Source organism: Pyxicephalus adspersus, chromosome 3 (assembly GCF_032062135.1).
Source record: "Pyxicephalus adspersus chromosome 3, UCB_Pads_2.0, whole genome shotgun sequence".
Lineage (NCBI taxonomy): Eukaryota > Metazoa > Chordata > Amphibia > Anura > Pyxicephalidae > Pyxicephalus > Pyxicephalus adspersus.
In genome coordinates, this window is record NC_092860.1 from 70,526,219 (window position 1) to 70,550,161 (window position 23,943).

Here is a 23,943-nt window from a genome sequence, read left to right on the forward strand (position 1 = left end):
TCAAGACTTTAAATGACAACTCACAATAAGGTTAAGTTTACTAACGGTTTTTAAAACCTAAAACTTAGGTGAAAGGTTATTTCCTCTGTTTGAATGTCCTATTTCAAATAAACCTGAAATGCTTTACAAAGTTTGTGCATAATAAAGTAGTCACATAAAGCCACTTAGGGGTTCCAGATATTCTTTGTAATATGGCAAATAGTTGGACATTCAGACTGGTTGTAAATGCTGTTTTCCATTGTTCCCTAACAGGCTCACAGCAGATCTATTCATCAACAAGCAGGCAACAATTCAGTGTCTAGACGTTTTAGACTAGATTAAAAAATACAAAATAAAAAACAAACACAAACAAACACAAAACACAAACACAAGAAAAATGATTTGCCTAAATCCCACTGCTGTCTGCACCTTATGAAGCTAGCTAGCATCCTCAAATGCAGTCAAGCCCAACATGCAGAAGTTAGTAAAAGTGGGAAATTAGGAACACCTGGCAGCCTAACAAACCTGAAAAAGAGCTAGCATCCACGGATGCAGTCATATTCATCCTACAAAATCTAGTAGAAGTGTACGATATTCTGTGCAATTTTTTTTCCTCGAATATTACACTTAGAGTTTTATTTCAAAATACAATTTGCCTCATCTCTTAAATTTTGCTGTAAAATAAAGTTTTCATTTCAGGATACATTGGGTTAATAAGGTATATTAAAACCAAAAGAGGAAGACCCCAAATTTTCCTTTATTATTCTTTCAACATGGAAGGCTGTTCTGGAAACAATGGTAACTGATAACAGTCAGCAGCTCAGGGAATTTGGCTGCATCATCAAGTATTTTTGTACTTTTTGAACACATAGCAAAAGTCTTTTGATGGATATATTAACATACCAAAAAAAGAACAATTTAGAGACAATCATTGTTTGCTTTTACATACCCTTAAAGAACCCTTTTATATTTTTGTATATTTCAATGTTTCAGAACATGTAGGTTGCATAAATTACCATAATTATCCTTAGTCACCCAAATATCAAGATCATACACAGAACTAGGGTACTGTTTTGAGAGGACAATTTTTTTCATATGGTTATTTACGTTAATATAGTGTTTGAGAGAGAGGGAGCATTTAATGTTTTTCCATACATACTGAATTCTGCTTGAAAAACATTACCATTACCTTCCCAAACTCTTCTTTTTACATTCATTTTATGTTCACTTTGTCTTTTTTGAACTTTTAAGAATGTGCACAACTTTTGATGAAAAATCAGACTTACGCCGAAAGTAGTAAGCTGTGCCGATAGTTCTGTGCTGCGTGGTGTTAAATGAATGTATGTGAATTCTGTAACATTGCATAAAATGAAAATTATCTAAAAAAAAAAAAAAAGAAACATTAAAGAGATTTTTTACAGAGTCAGAGAGTTATTTTAAGTGTTACACATTTGTTATGTTGTACAAAATTACAGGTAAGTATTTTATTCTATTCTGGCATCAACTGAAACATTCCCTGGTAGAGAATCTTCCAGGCCCATGTGTTTCATTGGCAGTAATTGATTCTCCACCAGTGAATGTTTCAGTAAATGTAAGGAAATACAAATCAATCTGTACTAAAATAAAATGCTGTTTGTGGATATATTACTGATAAATAATGGGTTGAGTCACTAGTCCAGATTGAGCATTGGTTTGTGAGTGAGGTCAAGATGAAGTCAGATACACTGCATACTTATTCTGGTTAGGCGATTAAAAATGTATTGACGTCATTGAGCTAGTATGACCATAGATGTTGCAGGACCCTGGCACTGGGGGCAAGTGCTTTGAGTCTAGCGTGACCTAACTGAGAAATAATTCTGATTATTATAGTAGTTTGCTTGACTGTATTCAGGCATTTCCAGATGGAGGGATATCCAGTGCAATGCTGCCTGTATAGTTCCAGGTCAGTGCTATTCTTCAGAGATCCTGGAAGAGGTGGTGATCACATCAATAGTTAGCAGGTAAGTAAGTATTTATTAAACAGCAACTAATAAACACTGCTCCCTCTAACCCCCCCAAAAAAGTGGGACAATACACACTGACCGCTGGTTGGGAAAGGTATTGCTTGCCATTGAGGAGCACTGTCTACCAATATTGATCAGCAATACGGGCATAGATCACTAATCAGCAATATTACAAGAGGCACACACCACTGACCAATGTACATATATTGACTTTTACACTCTATGAGCTGTATCCTATGTATTGTAAATCACATAGTCCTGACCCTGGCATACATATTGTATGTTACCAAAGTGTTCATTGTAAAGTATGTTTCAACTATTACCGAAGTTCACCTTTTGGAGACAGACAATGCAAAGTGTTAGTTCTCTGTATACAGTATGTTCTGTGTACATATATGTACTGTGTATATGTATGATAAATTTATAAAATTCTGTGTAGTTGAAGCTATTGCTTGTGGCACAATAATTTAAAGATTATTTTGTATATCTATAAATATATGGCCTCATCCTCTGTTCACAGCAATGAAGAATTATGTTCATCAAAGCAAAACCTAAAATAACATTTTGGAAAAAGAAAAGGAAAGGGTTCGATCTGTCATGTTTTTATTGCCACTTGTCATTGTCCTCACTCCTTTATTTTATGTAATGGTGACCAATCTCACCAAAACAGATAGGATAAATTAGAACTTTTCCCTCATTTTAAGAGATTCCCACTAATTTCCTGTAGTTTTACTGTAACAAGAACTGAAGTGAAATTTTACCAACATTACAGGTTAAAGGTTTTTGTCCCAATTATTTAAACCATGACACTTTATTTATTCACAAATTGAATCACCTATGTAGACATAATAAAAAAATAGTTATGTGCTGAATCTGAAATCAACTCTCAGCACAGAAAGAAGAACAAATAGTAAAATATGTATTTTTTTATGGGCAAAGCCCAGACATTGCAGTTGCACAAGGCCTTGAGAACATAAATGAGAGGATAGAGCTCTGTTCCTAGAAAGCTTCCTGTTTAATGTTAAAGCGTAAGTTCATATACAAAATCAATAACAGTTTTAGTGGTGGTCTTTTCCAAAAGGTGTAAGAGAACGTAAAACATGAATGTAACTTACCTGTTGATATGCTTATATAATTGCTGCCATAAGCCCTCGTAATGTTACTGTAGGAGATTTCTTTCTCTGTAGAATATTGCCACACTATGCAATAGGTTTCAGGATCTTTTGTCTCATTTTTTCCCAACTTTATTATTATTTGACTTTCTGATAGTGTGATATCTTCAAAACATATTTCTAAAATACAATGTATTTTGCATACCAATTAAAAGAGTTTTCTCTTTTTAAAGTTCCAAAGTCATAATATTAGCTGCAACTTTTAGCTAGATATCATTACACACATTTTGCTTTGCTGCAGATTTCCTTTAAATATTGTGACTAACTAAACAAAATATTAGATGTAAATATTTAAACCTTTTTACTGCCACCGCCATAATTGTTATAGTGTGGTGATTAGAGCTTGAATACAATTGCAGTCACGAGTTTGTTTCGATATTAGATAGCAAACATTCATCTGCTTATTTAAAGTGTTTTGAATGGCTGTAAAGCCACCTGGTCACTTCAACATATCAGCAATTGCCCTCTACTTCCATTTGTGGTTTTACCTTACCTATGTCTTACCTTAAGAAGAGTGGTGAAATTCTTTGCGATTACTGACCCTAGAGAAGCTCAGCACTGAGCACCTCCAGGTTTACATGTTTGGTATCCTGTCAGCTTCAGCCTGTGGGTAACTTACCCTGCCGACAATCCTGCATCGTCCTCTGCGACCCCATCGCGGGCAGTGTAGGGAAGCCCCCGCAGCAGGCAGCATGGCCGAGGCCGTTGCTGCTTTGCTAGCAGCGCGTCTCTACTTTCCAGGAGAACTACTGTTCGGTCAAACGGCACCCCCAGCATTCCTGCGAACATGCGCAGCACAGCACGGTCCAGGGGCCCTGCTGTAAGAGAGGCACATGCTACTATGACTTTGGATTGTCCCTGACTACGCCTTTTGCCTCATCTTTCTATACCTTACTTTATCGGACTGACCTTCTTGTGTTTTGCCTCAGCCTGTATCTGGATTACGTAATAAAGGTTGTTAAAGGAATTCCTGGAGTTGGTTGTGGTTTGTGTGTCCAGGCGCATTACACTGTCTAAGCTGCAGATAAGGGATACCTAATCTGCATTGGTGAAGACAAAGGAGACATCAAGAGACTAAGAAATTATTCTGTCACATGAAGGGTAAAGAAGAGTATGTATTAAAAAAAAATAATCTACAAAAATGACCAAAAAAATGTCAAGATTCTACTTCACAAACTTACGTGCAGTTAGGCGTTACAAATGAACATTACCACATAATTTAAGGGTCATCATGGTTTCACAAATTGCAATATAATTTCAAAATTGTTTATTATTAACTAGACAATTTGGACATTATATTGTATTTTGTATGCAACTAAAAAAGCTCAAAATACAGATTTCGTAAGTTTAGAAATAACAAACAACATTAAAAAACCTACATTAAAAAATATTTTATACTTATACAGTGGGTCCCCCTCTCCACAGCAAGGGTTTAAATTGGAACTAGAACTGTGTGACTCATCTATCTGCACTCCATCGTGGGGGCACTGTCAAGTTCATTCTCTTTTTTCTCCCAGGCCATCTTGATTAGCTGTGCCAGGATGATATGGGAGAGTTCATTTATTCCCAACACATCCAGGGGGAAGGACATCGCCTATCCCTTTTCTGAAAAAATAACCTGTCTGATTAAACATTTTGTAAAAGTGGAATTTTAGATCTACTTTAATGCTGGTTTTGTCTACAAAATGATAACCTAACTTTTTTCTTGTTCCAATAGCAGCTGGCATTGTCCTCTGCAGCTTCTTCCTATGCCTTGTGATAAATTAGCAGTATGGTACCATTTGCAGTGAGTCCCCAAGACTTATGCCTGGAATACCATTTTCTTTTACATAAAATTTTATTCAAGTCAATAATAGAAACACTGGTATACCATACATACCTGTTAAATCTTCATCAATTGTGAAAGACCATGGAGGTGTCTTTTCAGCTTGATTAAATGTTACAATAGTTACATTATAGGATGCACCTGAAATTGATGCATTAAACCAATTATCTTTTGTATGGGTACGTAATTTGGCATCTGGACAGGGAAGTAAAGTGAAAGTGATATCATAGTTTATATCCCCCTGGTTTTCTCTGCCACGCTGCAAATATAAAACATAAGCAATCATTAAGAAAACTTCAGTTTTTACAATATAATTTTTTTCTCATCATGTTATATATTTGTGAAATGGTTCATTTTAGTCTTTTGACCAACAAACAATTGACATTCAAACATTTCCTAGCAAAACTTTAGCCTACCTTGATAATTCATTTTGCCTGTTAGCACCACGAGCTTAACAGTTCATGGGAAATTCTGATGGGGCCCATGCCACCCTCCCTACTGTCATTAAACTTAACATAAAGAAGTTCTATATGAGGTAGAGGCAGAGGAATATTTTTCAGTTCACTATAGTTCATGCTGTGTTCTTTATAGTCATTTTGCAAGTTCTGCTTCTCATACTTAATCATAATGCCACCATCTCTCACCAATTGCAAGATCAAGACATTATAAAATAATTCAATTCATCCAGTCCACATCTACAACATATACATTCAAAGTAAAATGTGCAACATGTAACATTTTTAAATTACAGATATAATATTGTGAAATGTTGCGTATATTATTGTAGCGTCAAAAAGTTTACCTTCCAATCTAATCTGAGTGTTCGGCTTCCATTCTTTTCTAATGTTCCCTCTTTGTAACTTGTATTTATATTATAATCAATATCTGAAAAAAGTAGAAAGACCATTAAATCAACCGAACATGATTTGTTGTGTTTTTTTACATTTCTGATTTATTGCAACTGGGACCCCATTGCTATATGAGCACATACAGAGGTTTTACATGGTAGAAGGCAATGCTTGACTATGCACACCACTGGCTTGTTCAGGTCATGCAGGATCCACTCTATTTGTCTCTCCATTCCTTGGTGTGATTTTGCTGACCTGAGACAAGTTCCAGCAAATTCCTGTTGATGTGATTATAAAGCCCCAGATGCTAACACAGAACAATGTGCCAGATACCAAGATTGCATTGCAAAATTTTTCATAGGAGTCAGGTTTTTGTTGGGTTTGTCTTGTGATGGTTCTCTGCAGGATGCAACGACGAACAGCATTGATCTTGCCAGGGGAAACATAATACAGATGGACAATCACCCAAAACATACAACAAAAGCAACCCAGGAGTTTATTAAAGCAAAGAAGTCGAATATTCTTGGATGGTAAAGTCAGTCACCTGATCTGAACCCAATTGAGCATGCATTTCACTTGTTGAAGACTAAACTTCGGACAGAAGGGCCCACAAACAAACAGCAACTAAAAGCCGCTCCAGTAAAGACCTGGCAGAGCATTAAATAGGAGGAAACCCAGCATCTGGTGATGTCCATGAGTTCAAGACTACAGGCTGTCATTGCCAGCAAAGGGTTTTCAACCAAGTATTAGAAATGAACATTTTATTTTCAGCTTTTTAATTTGTCCAATTACTTTTGAGCCCCTGAAATGAAGTTATTGTGTTAAAAAAAAGCTTTAGTTCCTCACATTTTTATGCAATCTTTATGTTCAACCCACTGAAATAAAGCTGAAAGTCTGCATTTCAACTGCATCTGAGTTGTTTCATTTAAAATTAATTGTAGTAATGTACAGAACCAAAATTAGAAAAAAGTTGTCTCTGTCCAAATATTTATGGACCTAACTGTAATTCTTCATATCTCTTACACTATACTTGCTTGTTCACAAAACGTCAAGGCTTTGCTAAGACTGATGGTGAGGTTGCAGTGCGGTTACCCCTTCCTCATGCCATGGAACCCTGCCTAGAGGGAGACGCTCAGTACTGCTTACTGTCACCTCAAGTCAAATCTGCAGACGCTGCGGTGCGAGGGACTGAGCGTCTGGTGAGGCACCTGTAACACATAGCTGGCCACTTACCTTCTCTCAATCCCAATTTCTCTGGAACAGGGGGGACGTTGACAACTGGAAATGTGGGAGCCAGTAGGTAACCCCTTTTTTCCTCCCTTCCCTATTAAAATGTTATACCGATCAAATCACGCTACCTTGTCATACATACGGTAACTATCCCCTTACGCTCTATGAACCCCAATTTCTCTGTAAGAAAAGGAAAATGTAACTGCAAGTGCAAGACTCTTTTGGCTAACTCCCCCTAAAATGTAATCACTACAGCGCCATTAAGATACAAAAAACTATATCTGCCATACCGTGCTACTCTGTCACACATAGCTGACCACTTCCCTTTTGTGAACCCCAATTTCTGTCTAATAGTAGAGAAAGGGAAATGTAGGCTAAGTTGGGGACTCTTGTGGCTATAAAACATATCACTCCTACCATACTATGGTGCCTTGTCTCATATAAATGTCCGCTTATGTTCTTTAAAACACAATTTTCTTTTGAAAGGGGAGCTGTAGGCATATTAAAATGTAGGATAAAGGGGGGGGGGGGGACTCCTGTGGCTAAATCGCCTAAAATGTATTGTTGTATTATTGTGGTGCCATCATAAAATAAAAATCTATAGTTTTTATATTGTCAGCCATATCTGGCCACTTACCTTCTGTGAAACCTAATTTCTCTGAAACAGGGAGATGCAGGGACCTGAATATGTAATAGTAAGTACATGTACCCCTTGGCTATCTGTCACATTAATTGTATTTCTTTGGAAGTATCCATTGCAGAGATTTTGGGGTACAAAGAAGTTTAGTGGCCCACTATAAATAACAGGACGCATTGTATGGTGCAGCAATATATGACTGGCCAGCACTGTATGACAGTTTTAGTTTTGTATCTTGCATTAATAAAATGATCATCAAATGGTTAGTTCAGAAATTCTTGATTTGTCATGTCACTTTTATTTGGTGCTTTATGGTAACTAGAAACATTTCATTTTAATTTCAAATTAAAACTATTCTAGTTTTAAACATACATCTTTATTGTTTGTTAGCATTGTGGCCTGGTAGTTTTATTTTATCTCCATGTCAACAGTGGCCCCAGGATGAAAAAAGGTGGGGCACCACTGCCTTAGACTATTCAGAGTATGAATCATAAATCACTACTCTCTGTACTGGTACTTAAGCCAGTTCTCTCTCCATTTACAGATTGAATTTTCTAAACCTATAGACCCTAACTTAATATTAACCCCCTGTGGGGTACTGTGTTAAATGCTTTATGACACAGGTATAGTCTGTGAGTAGGTGTAGGGAACTTCCTAGGGGCCTTTAGGAATGCAGAATCTCTGGGCAGTTGCCCAGTATACACAGAGGAAATAAAAAGGAAGAAGGGTATGCAGAAGAATGCAGGTAATCAACATTGTTGCAGGAACAGCTATGCAACTAGTATTCTTAGAAACACAGGAATGTCTGCCACCATATTTCCTTGATCCTTGTAGATTAACAAAAAATCTTGGAAAGTGTAATAAACAATTCCAAACCCAGCTTTACCTGTCCTACTTCCTCCTGTTTCTGCAAGGAGTATCAGACCAGTATGGTGATATTAAGGCCAAGGTTTTATGGGGTCAGACCATCAGTTCTTACTTTGCTGCATATAGGTCTTTTATGATTTTGGCAGTAAGCGGCTTGACACTAATCAGACACCTCCCAGTTTGTGTTATATGTCATACAGAATTAATGTTCAGTGAACTGCCTTAACCTACCTAGCGGTAACCCAGAGTCACGCTCAGGGTAGGTAAACCTATGGGAAGGTTAGTAAATACAGTGCTTACATGATCCGCCAGCGTCCCACGTTGTCCATCGCCGCGATCCCTGTCTTCTTTCTTCTTCCTCCAGCGTCTTCTGCACACGATGAGTCACCGAGGGAGTTCCCGGTGACGTCAGTGCGTGTGTACGTTGCCGGCGGGGCATGGCGGGAAATTCAAAATCCATTTGTATTTCATTCAATACAAAATAACTGTATTGAATGCAATACATTGGATTTATATGTGTAAAAGCAGTACATTGTTTTCATGAACATTTATTTTACAGTATAATGTAATAGTATGAGTTTAATTTTTTTTTTTAAATTTAAAAATATATATACATAAATAAATATAAATATATATATATATATATATTTATTTTTTATTATTATTTTTACATGATTTTGTGTTTCAAACTTTTTCATACTCATACTCATAATATATTATACTGTAAAATAAATTTTCATGAAAAACAATGTACCCCTTTTAGACATAAATCCAGACAGAAATGTACCGCTAGGGAGGGTAATGTAACTTTATGTAAATCTATCAAAGCTCTACAAGGCTGGAAAAGACAGACTTATCATGGAAAAATCTAGGGGATCCAACAAACCTGTTATAGATCTGGTCCATGATTGAAATCATTTCCCAACTAAAAGCAAAGTTAAGTAAATAGAAATGAGTAACGTTAAATATTTTTTAGTCCTGCTCATAAATTTACAGCATATATACAAAAAAGACTACACCTGGTCTTTTACTCAAGTTTACCTGCAGGGATAAATACCAATTGACTCCATTCGCTCCATACACTTTCGGTATATTTCTGGCGGATCTGAATGTAGTACTCTTTGTTGCCATCGAGATCAAACGTGCAGCTTTCTGTAAAATAGGTTTATGTTGTAAGCAAACAACATCCCGGCAAATACATTTTTATTTCTGTTTTCACATTCTGTTTTCTGTTTTTACATTCATATACTATTTGCTTTATTTAACAAAAGTAATATTTATTTTTCTGTGCCAATTAAGGTAGATGAAGGTATTTGAAAGGTGTTTAGTTAGATGGATATACTTTAATTTTTTTTGAGTACTTTAATTTTAATCCTGTGTATGTTCAATATTATGTGCAATACAGCCAATGACAAGCAAGTGATAATGGTGGAATGTAAATCAGCCAGTTACCAAGGTACATGCGTGGCAGAAGTACTCCAACTGGCTGTTGGTTGTAATAGTAGTGGTTGTCGTCAAGTCTATTGTTTCTATCCCAACAAAACTGAACAATATTTTTTTTTTATAAATATAAATTGGTCCCTTGGTTGTACTTGTGAGGCCAGCTGATTCAGTATCTCAACCGCTACTGAGGCAGTGCAGAGGTGCACATAAAAAACTGAATGCATTGACAGAAATGTAACTATAAATAACCATTTGATTTTTGATTAGACCATTCTTTAGAAGGGGGAGGGGAGCCTTGTATCTTGTTTGTATATAGTACATTGAACCACAGTCCTGTTCACCCCAATGAAGCATTATTTGTGAAACCAGTTGCATCAAAAAGACTAAAAGGATATACCTTGTGTTTTGTAATTGTGAAACACTATTTGATGTATATGAAATATTTTTTTCTTTTCCACTTATAAGTATAGATGGCTTTTTTAGCATGCTCAATGTTCAACAAATAATCTATGTTTTGAAATACCTAAATGTTATTTATCTTTTGTTGAAATTGCCCAAACTTTAAAGTCATCTACTACTATACTCATCCTAATTTAATTTTTTGGTTGGACCTCATCTGAAATATGCAGCCCAGTTTTGGGCACCAGTTCACAAATAGAAAAATAAATGGAGGAGTTCAGCTATGAGGAAAGGTTAGCTGAACTGAATTTATTCTCCCTTGAGAAGAGACGTTTAACCCCCCTAGCGGTATTCCCTAACGTGACTCGGGATGGATTTACCATGCAAAAAATGGTAATCCTGAGTCACACTCAGAGTGGCTTAAAGAGGAACTATACCCAAAAACTAGTCTTTCAAATATTAATCTAAAATGTCAGTCTTCCCTGGTGGCAGTGACTGGGTCAGCTTGTATCCATGAAAAATATAATGATTTATGGTGTTTAGAAGTGGCCAGCTTGTGACTGGCAAGTTTACATTTTCTTCTTCTCCTGACCATCTCCTCCACCCACTCCCCCTCCCTCACTAGCTGGAGCTCAGTAAATATCTGCACAGAAAGCTCACAAGCTGAAAAGAAGCAGGAGGAAGCTGCAGAATGAGTAGTCGCACTCGAGTGACCTGAGAGTCCCACGCAAGGAAAGAAAAAAAAATCTGCATAATTAGGGCAGTGGGAGTGGATTAGAAATACTCCCACCAAAGATGGCATTTGTCAGATTGCAGTTCACGGCCTAGGCGATGGAAAGACCTGTAAGTGTGGCTACAACTTGTTTTTAATGTTTAAAGATCAAAGCAAGCTGAAAAAAAAAAAGTATTCAGATGATTATAACTTGGGCTTATATTATCCATAAGCCTACGTTGATTTTGTGAGTATAGGTACGCTTTTATTTGGATTCAATACAAAATAACTTTATTGAGTCTAATACAAAGAAATCTATATATATATATATATATATATATATATTTTTTTTTTATATATATATATATATATATATATATATTATACATGCTACTGTACAAGTTTATTAAATGTTTCTGTATTTTTTTTAAGACATTTTTTAATTTTTTAATTTAAAGTTTATTAATAAATTTATTAAATATTGGACATATTTCGGTGAGTTATGTCTAAGAATTATAGGCCTACAATGTAAAATAAATTTCTATGCAAAAGAATGTAACACTTTTGCATGAAAATACGGACAGATCTAGAACACTAGGGGGTTAAGGGGGAATGCGATTACCCTTTATAAATATATAAAGGGTCCATATAGAGAACTAGCTTCACATTTATTCACTTTAAGGTCATTACAAAGAACAGGGCACTTTTTGTGTCTGGAGAAAAAGAAATTTTATCTCTGGATAAAGAAGGGATTCTTCACTGTAAAGTGTGTGAAAATGTGGAATAGCCATCCTACAGCCTAGTGTTCTAAAAATTGCTTTAGGAAAAAACTAAATGCTTTTCTAGAAGCACATAGTTTAACTGGGTATTAAAGTTTAAAGTAAAGATAATAGAGACTGTTGGTCCAGAGAACATCTGATTGCCTCACTGGATCAGAAATGTTTCCCCTGTTGGGACAAATTGAACCAGGTTTTTTTGTTTGCCTCCCTCTGGATCAACTATGTCTATAGGGTTTTTATCTGGGATATGTTTATTTCTCTTGTGGTTGAACTTGATGGACTTTTTTCAATCTAAATGACTATGTAACTATGTTATGTAGTTCTCATATATCATATGAAATATACACAAAAAGTGTACTATGTTTACATATTTCATATTTTCAAATTGTTATTCAGACTCCATTTTTTTCAACTGTCTAGAACAGGGGTCGGCAAACTTATGGCCAATAGGCCATTTCAGGGGTGGGGAGGAGCACACTAGGCTGGACTCCCGCCCTAATGGCTCCGCCCACCACCAGGGAAAATCTCTTGAAGTGAAATCCCTCACCTCTGTATGTATTGAGGAGGAGAGGGATTTTCCTTCAGGGAGCGTTCCCTATTTACCGCAGCGACTGAAGTATCAACGCCAGCCGCAGTAAATAGGGGAGCAACAGCAAGGAGGCAGCACCAGAGCTCCGGCAGCCCTGGAGTTTCAGTGGCCCCGGTAGTTCCTAACACCCCTGGCAGATGGAGCCGCGGGTTGCTGGCTGGCATTAGGTCTGATGGGCCAGGGGTTATTAGGCCGGAACGAACTACCGGCTAGTTTGCTGACCCCTAGTCTAGAACAATGATTCTAAACTATCTAATGGGTCCCAAGTTGCAATTACATGTTTTTTTTTGTTTTATTTTTACAAAATAAATACATATATTGCCCCTCTGTATTTACTAATATGTCAATAAATATGCAAGCAGTTTATCTTCCAGAACTCAGACTGGAAAAGAGAAAATCAACACAAATACAAAGACTTGTACAGTTAACAAACAGCTCTATGTGTTTGCTGTAAGGGCTAATATTATAGTGGAAAGACTAAATCGCCATGTCATATTGGTTTGCAACACCTTTGCTTGCTCATCAACCAGAAAATGAGCCAGTTTCTACCATTTCAAGATCTCAAGTGCTTGGGAGTTCGCTTCAGCACAAGCAAGGATGGAGTTTTGCAACGCAGTATTGTGAGGATGTGAGGACCAAGTCCTTTCTGATAGTCAGGCAGTGCTTGTAAATTTATGGTGTACACTTCTCAACAGTTCTCCTTTAAATTTCCTTCACCAGTGGGATCATTCCTTGTTGCAAAACATTTTTTCTTAGCCAAATAGTTTCTCAGTTATTGGAATTAATGCTCTTGATTTGTTTTGTACCTGTTCCACTGTGGAACTCCAATGTGTTATTTTATCCAGATAAGGTCTCAGAATGATTGTAAGGGGTTGGGCTTTTTAAAGGTAAAATTGAATTTTATTTATGGCTGTAAGCTACAAGTCCTTTTTTAAGTTTTTTTTTTTAACAAACTAGTTAGGGGGTGGTCCTACAAGGGGTCAGAGGGGCAAAGCTGACATGAGAAGCATCCAAGAGAGGGAATATTCAAATATGTTAAGTATAAGGTACTTACATTCACAAATTTTATTGGAATTCATCAATACCAATATTTAATTCGACCTTTCGTTTTTCATATTTTTTTTTACATGTGTGGGATCATCCATAGCAATGGGTCAGAAGATAGCAGTGAATCACACAGCAGACTTTAAAATTGCAATTGAAAACAGGCTCCGGCCTGTTTATTTATTAGCACCAAACAAACAAAAGAAATGTCTCGGCTGAGCAACTATATACATTTACTGAGATAGTCCCTCCCTGACTAACAGTAAAGCAGTTTCAAGCATAACCAATACAAGGCAGTCTTTAGATAACAAAACAAGCATGTTACACTAACATGTAATTGTTGCTTTAGCAAGGCATGGCTGTTCCCCCGCAGAACTGGGAACTAACTGAGTTCCCTTCTGACTAATTACCTCCTCCTAAAGTGCAGGTGCACATATCCCAATCAGGAACCAACCCTTCACTTTGCTTGGCTGGCTCCAGGGCCCTAAAGAACCAGGTTTTTCCTCTTAAAAACCTCTACAAACAAATGACCACTCTGTTTCCCTGAAGCCTTTAATATGGGTAATACCTCATTCTGGGTGTTACATATACCATCCCAGACCTTTTCTGACAGGCACTGCAAGACCCTGTAACAATGGAAATTCATTCTACTACACTGATCTAGGATTGCAATTAAAATGCACATTTACCTAAAAATGAAGGTCCGTTTACGCAGTTTGGCTCTCTCCCCTTCCCAAATCACTATAATTATGCATACATTGTACCTGAAATGAAAGTAGCCTCTTTGATGATAACTCATCCTAGATGTCATCCATTCAGCAGCTGAATCTTACAGAAGAACATCCATACAAAGTGTTGCAGGAAACAAGAATAAGGTAAGTATAATGCTAACCTTTTTTCAGATATATTTACCACCTAGCAAAGTACGTGACTTTTAATGGACCCAGACTATAAAAGCTCACATTCATTTTTAATAAAATGTCTGTTTTAGTGAATTTCAGATCAATGAGAATTAATACCATACAGCTTATTTATCATTTTTGTATTTTTCTTCAAGCACCAGAGAATACTGTGATTCCATTATTGTGTTTTTTCAGCTCAGTATAGAACAGCATATCCCAACCAGGGTTCCATGGAAGTTTCTCCAGGGGTTGCTAGAACTTCCTTAGGGGATGAACAATTTGTGACTATCAGGTCAGTTTGACAGATACTAATGCCATTTTTTGGCCATCTGTTAGGGTGTCAACCTTACCACTGGCCAGCAATTTGGGACATATTCCTCCTACTGACCACCACACTAATATACTGTGAGTTGTGGATATAGTAAGTATAGCAGGGGTTCCCTGAAGACCTCAAAGTTATTTCAAGGGGTTCCCCCATGTTAATAACGAATTGTTGGTAAACAAATATATTACTGAAGGAACAGGGAGCAAAAATGTTGTTTACATAACAAAGGTTTATGGTTAGTGTCAGGCGAGGCAATTACTTTAAAATACATTGTCTTACAGTGAAAGGGTGAGCTATTCCTTTGTGATGTAAACAAAGAATGGCAGAGAATGGAATTCTAGAATTTAGGTTCAATTTTAGGTTCAATTCCTTTTTTAAACCCAAATTTCAACAATACTAATACAACACTCTTTTTAAAAAAAACTAACAGATAAATTTATTACCTTTGCAAATAGGCAGCTTAGTTTCTTCAAAATTTATTTTAGTACAGTTGGGTGTCCTGCTGGTTTTATATAGCTTGCATTCCTGGGAAACCTGAGAAAAAAATATTTTTTATATATATATATATACATTTTTATATGTATAGATTTTTTGTGTACAGAAAACAAACACAACACTGTATAAAGAATTGCTGAAAACATGCAGTAAAGTTTTGGGGGTATAGTATTCATCGTCACTTGATAACCACAAAAAAAAACTGTGGGTTTAAATTTTTAAAGTAGGGGGATACATTGGCCAGAGCCGCAGCCCACCTGTCAGACGGCTGCACTAGTGGGTCGCAGACCGGGGTTTGGGGACCCCTGCTTTATAGGACACAGCACCATCTGGTGTTGACCAACAACCGTGCACAAAAGATCATTTAAAAGCAAATGACCAAACATAACCAACTTAAATGTACAACATATTTTAGGCCAGTAAAAATGGTCCATGGTCCAAACATTTTTCCTATTTATTAAATGTTTTAAAAATACCCCACAATTAATGTACTTATTCACAATAATGTTATTGGCATTTCTCTTAATTGCTATTTTTTAAATGATCAGTGATGGATGCATTTTGTGCCTTAGGTTTATACTCAAGTATATTTACTTTTGTCTTTTTGGTTTTTTTTAGGTAAAAGTAGGTAGGTACAGTTTATATTCATATTAGTTTATATTTGAATATATGCAATATTATTGTGATGTAATGTCCATCCTCCCAAATCTCCAGGTTGAACAGATTGATATTTGTTAAACAAGTTCAACAAATATCATTATTTATCTTCCTTCCATTGTGTGAATCAGCTCCCATAAAACAGGAAAAATACATATAAATGGACAGATACTTTCCAGTGTATATTCAGTATTCCAGTGGATACTTTCCAAAATATTTTCACTAATTTCTGGTTACTTTTAATGTAAATTCACACTTTCCTAATTTTTACATTTAAGAAACTTTTTTTTTTAGTGGAAACAGCTTACTGAGAAACTTTAGTTGGAAAGAGGAATTTATGCATATTTCATTACCAGTAAACACCTTCATATATAACTGAGCTATAAATGAATAGGCTGCCTTATAACCTACATTTTGTGCATATAGACAAAAGTTTTGGTCTAAAGTGTTGGTCTAACCACCTGATCTGAATTCTTCCACAACTTTTTGGACTAACCCTCAGCAAAAATATCATGCTTAGGGAGACAGGGCCACTGGTGGGCACCACAGCTTGCGGAGAATTGGTGTGAGCCCTGAGAAGGGCCAAGGCGCAGAGTCTAAGCAGTCACCAAGTCTTCTCCAGAGCCTCCAGTGGTGAGGATGTTGCACTGCTGGTTACTGCCAAGTTGCAGTCCTTGGGCACACCAGGGTGGGCAGGAAGATACACAGTACCAAATTGCTAGGCAAAAGAATTTTTAAAGAAGGCTGGGGTCAAGGCAGGCAGCAAGCAAGAGAGGTCAGGTAAGAAGCCAGGGGTCAAATACCAGGGATCCAGAAAATAAAAACACTGGAGACACTGGAATCAACAGGAGGCACAGGTACACTGGAACAGCACAAGGGAACTGGAACACTGGAACAGCACAAGGGAGTTGGCTGGGAAACAACAGACTGGGGTTAACACAGGAGCTGGATAGGGGAAACACTGAATTAACCAAGAGGTGTACAGGAACTGCTCTGCAGAGCTAGGGGGTTCACCACTAGTGGAGACACATAGCACAAATGCTGAGTGCTGTGTCTGAGCTAGCTAAATAGCCAAGGATGATTAAGAGGTTATTTCCTGATTGGCCGGCGGAATGGGCGAAACTGATAAAATTTAGAAGAGCAGGCACGCCCAGGGTCAGAACTGCCTGCATGCACAGGAAAGGGGGACCTGTGCTTTAGTGAGTAAGAGATGACAAAAAAAGACTAAAAATTTTTAAAGGTTCCCTGGGGTATGAAAAAAACATGGGGTATGAATCTTGCCCAAACATCAGAAAAAAACTTCCTCAGCATTAAGACGTGTCACATTTTCCTAAACAGGGAAATAGTTGTTAATTCTTGCTGACACCTGGATAGTTTGCTTTTCAGGCAGTTTAGTGCAGTGAATAACACTAGTAAGTTTTCTTCTGCACTTTTACTGAGGTGTTTACATCACTGCCCCGGACTTTGTGACAGCACAATTTCAGAAGATTCTTTTACCTTTCCAATGATCACTCTCCAGATGGGAAAATCTGCTTTACCTTGGACCTGTGGATCCTAAAAAAGTCTACCATTGGCTAACATCACCAGTAAACATTCTTCTTTTTGTAAATACTCAGGTTGCATACCTTATGGTCTCAACCCTGTACCTTTCATGTTTTTCAAGGTGCTGTTCCAATATAGCCATGTCGTATTCAAATGTGGGTTAACTTAGCAAACTCTTGTGGGAAGAACAGAGACTCTACTAAGCAATCTATCGCTCATGGTTCAGATGTCAAAGCAGTCAGGATGCATCCTAATCCTTCTGGAAACAGTGCAGGAATTGGTTCATTGTCTGATGTCGACCCAGGCCAAATTTTTATTTTTTCCACCAGAAGATCTGTAGACTAAGGTTTGAATACTCAAGTCAAGAAATTGTCCCCCTCCAAGCTATTGCAAAAAAAAAAAAACATGTATTTTGGTGTATTTTAAGTAGTACCGGGTCTGTTAGATCAGGCAAGGAAGTTCTACACTCCAACTTTTTCCAAGTTCCTTAAATTGGATATCAGCGTTCTGATCTGTGAATAAGTCGAAATCATGCTTTTGGTACAGGTGTTATAGTTGCCAAGAGTATTTCCACTTCTGCTGGCAATTAGTGCACAGGGTTCTTGAAATGGTGAGACGGTTGGACCATCTACCCTAGTAGTGTTCCAGGCCTTGTGCCGCAGTCTGAAAAAAGTGTGAAGCCTTTGACACTCTGGTTTAAAGTTGCACCTGCATAACCTATTTTTTCTTAAGTGCAGTGATTTCTGTTAGGAGCTTTGGATCCTCTGATGACTTTTTATGTTCTGATCTAACTCCCCACCCCTACAGAGGAAACAGCTCCAAAAAGAAATTGTCAGCAACAGCTAAATGCTGTATTGGAGGACACTAAAAATATAACCTAAAAAAACCCTCACTCTCCACCTCCACCCCCAAGACAGCAGACCTGTTAGCAGGGGGGTAAAAAAAAAAGGGGGGGGGGGCACGGTACTATCCATGGCAAACCCATATGCGCATCATTGTTATGTAAACGTGCCCACCCCACTATACCCCTGCCTATGTGTCTCTCAAAGGGGAAGAAACTTCCCCCAGAGGGATATCATGATACCAGAACCCGCCCACTCTCCCATGGCAGGTCTAAGCCTGCGATGGGAGAGTGGATGGGTTGTGTTCAGAGAGACACCCCGCCCACTCCCTGATCCTGCAATTCCATACAAGAGACATGGTCTGCGGCTCTGGCCAGTGCACCCCACCCAGCCTGGTCCTTCTCCTGACCCCATGGGGCACAGACCAGCCAGAGCTGCGGACCACCAAAGAATTCTTTGCAAAAAAAGAGTAGGCACGAGTGCCCATTCCCGAAGAAAGTGGGGGCACGGCCTTCCCCACCCGTGCCCACCCCTGCCAACCCCACTACACCCCTGCCTACCCCACTATACCCCTGCCTGTTAGTATTGCTGCTGTATCATCCGAACCTCATATATCTGAAAATTAGTTTTGATTAATGGAATTGGGGCCATGGGTTTGTTTTTCATTCCTGTGGTTGAAGGGAAAAGATTATTAAAGCAGAAAATTTGAGTGCTAACCACTCATACTACTGTGTAGTTTATCCCTGTAGATCAGATCAGAGAGTTTGAAGATGCACAGAAACCAGGCGTTTCATTAACTAAGTAATAAAAATTAGTAAATCAGTAATTAATTGCACATTATTATTTGGAGAAAAAACATGACTTTAGTTTAGTTACATTTTCAGATAAAATGGAAAAAATAAATCAATACACCAAGCAATAGGAGAGTCACTAGGTGTCCACAGCAAATCTCAAATTAAAAAAAAATGTAGAGAGAAGCACAATTTCTGTTTCTGATGTGCAGTTCTTTCAGTGAATCTATACCCACAGTCACACTCACTGCACAACAAAGAATTTGACACTCATTTGTTTTGGGGCTCTTGTCTTGTGCTGGTGGTGACAAATCACCCAGAATAAAAAAGTGCGGATTCTTAATTTAGAGCAGCAATTTTACCATCTCCAATATAAAATAATTATATGCACAGTAACATATGCCTTTTTTGTGAGTGCTGCAATATTTTTTAGTGAGCCACACACACACATACACACACACACACACACACACATTCCTCTGTCAATTCAGCTAAAAAGTTCTCTCAACAGCAGTTTGAATCCTTCTACATTTGTTGTTTCAGTGAATATTAAAAAAATTATTCATTCTGCCACATTGTGGCCAATTGTCCAAAGTGCGCAGCAGTTACAATAAGAAAATAGTGTGCATTATTTAGATTGCATTAACAGATAATAATTTATAAATACCCCATATTATACCCCATAATATACCTGTCCAATGATTTGTATTTCTGTCCCTTCGGTCCTGAGGTTTACACAGCTACACCACACAACACAGCCCTGTTTAGTAGGCATAAGACCTAATTTTTTCTGCTTTGTATCTCCACAGCTACAGTAACATTTTAAATGTTACCTATGCTTCTAAAGGCTCGAAGACCTATTCTACATTAACATTGTTTATTTTATTGAGTTGGACTTGTACCTACAATACTGTTAAGACTTTTTGGATACTTTTATTTTTCACTTAAGCTGCGTACACAGGTCAGATTTTTCTCGCCCGATAATCGGCATCGGCCAGATATCGGGCGAGAATCTGGCGTGTGTACAGTCGGTGTCGTTCATCGTCCGTGGATCCGTCCTGGCGGATCCACGAACGATGAACGACGAGCAATTCTAATGCAAGGGAAGGGGGAGAGCGCGCAGCAGGGTGCCGCTCCGTCGCTCTCCCCCACCCCTCTCCATAGAGCAGAACGGTGCTGTATGTACAGCACCGTTCATGCATCGTGTAGTCCTTTGTCGTTGGAAAGGATCGTGAAAGATCCTTTCCAACGACAATAATTGCACGTGTGTAGACTCGATCAAGGGGATTTCCCTTTACTTATGCTGTCACAATGACAATAATTTAACCAGACAGAGAGTGGAACCTCCAGCTTTTTTTCCCTATCTGTATCTCTTGAAGATTTTCACTCACTTCCTGTTATTTTAAAGCCATTGCAACCAAAGTAGAGGTGAGAGGCACCACCCTAATAGAGCCCAAGTCAACAGTATAAATACAAAGGAATTGCCATTTTTCTCACTCTATCCATTACAAAAAATGTTTTGGATGAATATACACTCACTTAACTCAAAATGTACCTTACGTAACTCAAAATGTGAACATACAGAAAGTTGGTACTATATGACAAAAATTAACCCCCTTAGCGGTATTCCTGAGTGTGGCCCAGGGTAAAAAAAACTTGCAAAAAGCGGTAACCCTGAGCCATACTCGGGGTAGCTAAAAACAAGAATAAAACCCACTTACCTGGTCCCATCTGCATCCTGCTCATCTGTGTCCGTCCTCTGGCCGCGTCCTGTGTCTTCGATCTTCTGCCGGTGGGTGCACTGACGTTCCTGGGGAGTTCCTGGTAACTTAAATTACTTTGTATTGGATTCAATACAAAATAACTGTATTGAATCCAATACAAAGTATAATTTCATTATATATATTATACATGCTACTGTACAGGTATATTACAGGTTTTAGTATTTTTATGCACCCCAATTTTAACAGATTTTTGTGTTTTTTTATTTAAAGTTTATTTATAAATTTAATAAATATTGGACATATTTCAGCAAGTTATGCCCTAGAATTATAGGGCTACAATGTAAAATAAATTTCCATGCAACAATGTACCGCTTTTTGCATAAAAATACTGACATAATTAGAACGCCATAACCTTTATTATGAGAACTTACAATACATTTCAAAATTACCTGTCACAAAGCTGTGTAAAAGAACCTTCATATCTCGATTAAATGTTATTAGAATAGAAGTTTGGAGATCTTACCATAGCAGATGAAGTTTTATTTCTTTTGTACTGCACTTCTTTTGTGGTCGACAAAAAATCGTTCTGGTTCGTAAATCGATCAATCCTTGTCCAGTGGACAGTCACAGATCTTCCATGTTTTTCTATTGTTACCGTTTCCATGTCTGGTGGGTCCAGCTTTACTATTATATAAAAAGAAACATATTGAAAGTTTTTTAATCTGCCATACTGTATATACACCATGCCTCAAAACAAATATTACTAAAACATCTACTCTACATCCACATCTAACAAACTAAATACCCAGGAAATAAATAAATAAATACATTTTTAAACAAGACATTTATTGATATAAACAAACAGATTGGTATGGTTTTATTCTAATGATGGGTTAATGGGGTATTTTTACACACTTATTTTTCCTGCACTAAAATTTGAAGCTTGTGCATCTTTAATATTAAAAAGCCAGGGCACCCAACAAGACAATGCTGGGTAAGTCAGAGAGCTCAAAGAATACAATCCAAAGAAAGTCAGTCAGTGTCGCCTTATGCCCTGTGTTCCAAACAGATCAATAAACTATATTTGGTAGTATTTCAAATAACATAGAGTGCATGAGGTCTATACCTATCATCACTGCTAGACCAAGATCTAGCCTCTGTTTACTATTAGATGAGAGCAGAAAACCCCCTGTACAAGGTTTGTTACATGAAGAAAAGACCACAATATTCACAATTTTTGGAGCTTAGTTTACTGTGACTAACCAAAACTCAAAACAAAATTGCTTGAGTTTACAATTGTATGTTTAAATAACAGAGGTGTTTCTCCAGCAACATTTGAGGTTTCTGGACTTTTTAGTACTTACACTGACATCGCATTTTTTCAGGGAGCAGAAAAAAAGTATTGGTATTGTAATAACAAATGAGGCTTGGTTATTTACTTACGGAGTGCAATTGTTTGAAAAAACTCATCACAAGTTTCTAATATTTTTTTTCTGTCTATCTGAAAAGGTAGGATAATCTGTAAAACTGATGTTGTTTCCTCAGAACATAAGTGGCATGACATAAGGACACTAGTAGTTATTGATTTATATTGATTTAAAACAACGTGCACACTTTTTTTTTAGATATAAAAAAGTAAAGATGCACTCATCCACGGAAATGGTATTAATTGCCACCAGAACCAAATGATTTAGTCATAAAGAGGAAGTAAATCTAAAAAAAAAAAAGAAAAAAAACCAAAAAAACACTTACCTATATTTCCTCAGAGCAACCATTAAGAGGTTTCTTCCATCGGGTCCCGCGTCGTCCCAGTATCTGTATTTAGTTTGTAGCTCACACTAGTTGATATATTTTTTTTTATGAGACTATAATTTTTATAACTAAGAATATATTTTTATAAAAACATAAAATCAAACAAAACTTAGAACATTCTCACTCAATATTTAATTTATATTGATATATTAATCAAACTTTTATTAGAAAGTTCTTTTCTTGAGAGCACTCCCTAAAAACATTAGCCAATAGGAGCATTTCCCGCTGTCTAGCATAACCGCATGGCTCTTAATGTTGGATATTTAGGTAAAACGGTGCATGTCAAAATACCAACAATTGATAATATATGCAGGGCTGGATTTCTGAATAGGCCACCCAGGCTGTGTCCGAGGGTGGCATGGTCACTAGGGGGCACACTCAGACCTTCTAACTGCACTGTTTTGACAGGTAGATATTGTTCAATCTTTGTATCAGCTGGAAGCTACCATACCTGCTACAACTGTACAGCTGGAACCTCCTGGTGACACATTTACCAGGAGCCTACTGGTTGGATGTCAGTCTCAGCCAATGGGCATGATTTATGAAAACTCTCCAAGGCTGGAGATGATACACTTTCATCAGTGAAGCTGGATGATACAACAAATCTGGAATGGATCTGATCCAGATTTCAAAACATTTGCTAGCAAATAACCTTGTTCCTTCAGAGGATTCTAGGGGTACCTTGAGCAATTTGTGCCTCTTGGATAAGTTACCACTGACACCAAATATCCTTTTGGCTATATGTAAGGGTCCCATTTGCCAGAGAAGTAAGAAGCATTCTTTCTAGTAAAGGCTTGGTTCTCTAGCATCCCTACTGTAACACAAGTGAAAAGCAAATTCACATGATAATTCACTAATGAGCTCCTGGTGGCCAACATTAATTATTCATTAGGGACGTTCCAGAAGGTCTGGTCACCCTGGATTACCCACTACCTACCAAATTACTTTAATTTGGGCCTGCTTTCAATAATGGTCTTTGGTTCCTTCCCTGTTTTCCCCCCCTGTCAATTCCGTTTCCCCCTTTCTCACCTTAACTTTTCTTGTTTAAAGTGTACAATGTATACTTGGTGGTGCGCTGAACTTTCTAAGGGTTTTCCAACAGCTTATTAAGTAGGTCTACGTGTGACTGATGTTTAATATTGTTTGTATTTACCTGGTATATTGTGTGTGTGATGTGTATTTCTGCACCCCTCTATTTCTGTTCATTTTGTTATTTGTCTTTTACTTTTTCTGATTTCTCTGTAAAAATATTATAATCTCCAATAAAAATAATTGAAAACTAAAAGAGGCATTCTTCCACTGACCACCAAACTAATGTAGCATTAG

The 23,943-nt window shown here is 37.4% G+C and overlaps 1 protein-coding gene across 2 annotated transcripts in view; it reads right to left on the bottom strand.

The window, feature by feature from the left end:
* Positions 1 to 23,943, bottom strand: part of IL12RB1 (interleukin 12 receptor subunit beta 1) — a 51,075-nt gene that overhangs the window by 17,028 nt on the left and 10,104 nt on the right. For both annotated transcript variants that reach the window (XM_072405128.1, XM_072405127.1), the window contains exons 4-10: positions 21,329 to 21,489; positions 15,198 to 15,288; positions 9,603 to 9,713; positions 5,782 to 5,864; positions 5,034 to 5,238; positions 3,098 to 3,274; positions 1,266 to 1,358 (exon numbers count right to left, since the gene is read on the bottom strand). In XM_072405128.1, coding sequence (XP_072261229.1) covers positions 1,266 to 1,358; positions 3,098 to 3,274; positions 5,034 to 5,238; positions 5,782 to 5,864; positions 9,603 to 9,713; positions 15,198 to 15,288; positions 21,329 to 21,489 — 921 coding nt within the window. The remainder of the gene's footprint in view (positions 1 to 1,265; positions 1,359 to 3,097; positions 3,275 to 5,033; positions 5,239 to 5,781; positions 5,865 to 9,602; positions 9,714 to 15,197; positions 15,289 to 21,328; positions 21,490 to 23,943) is intronic.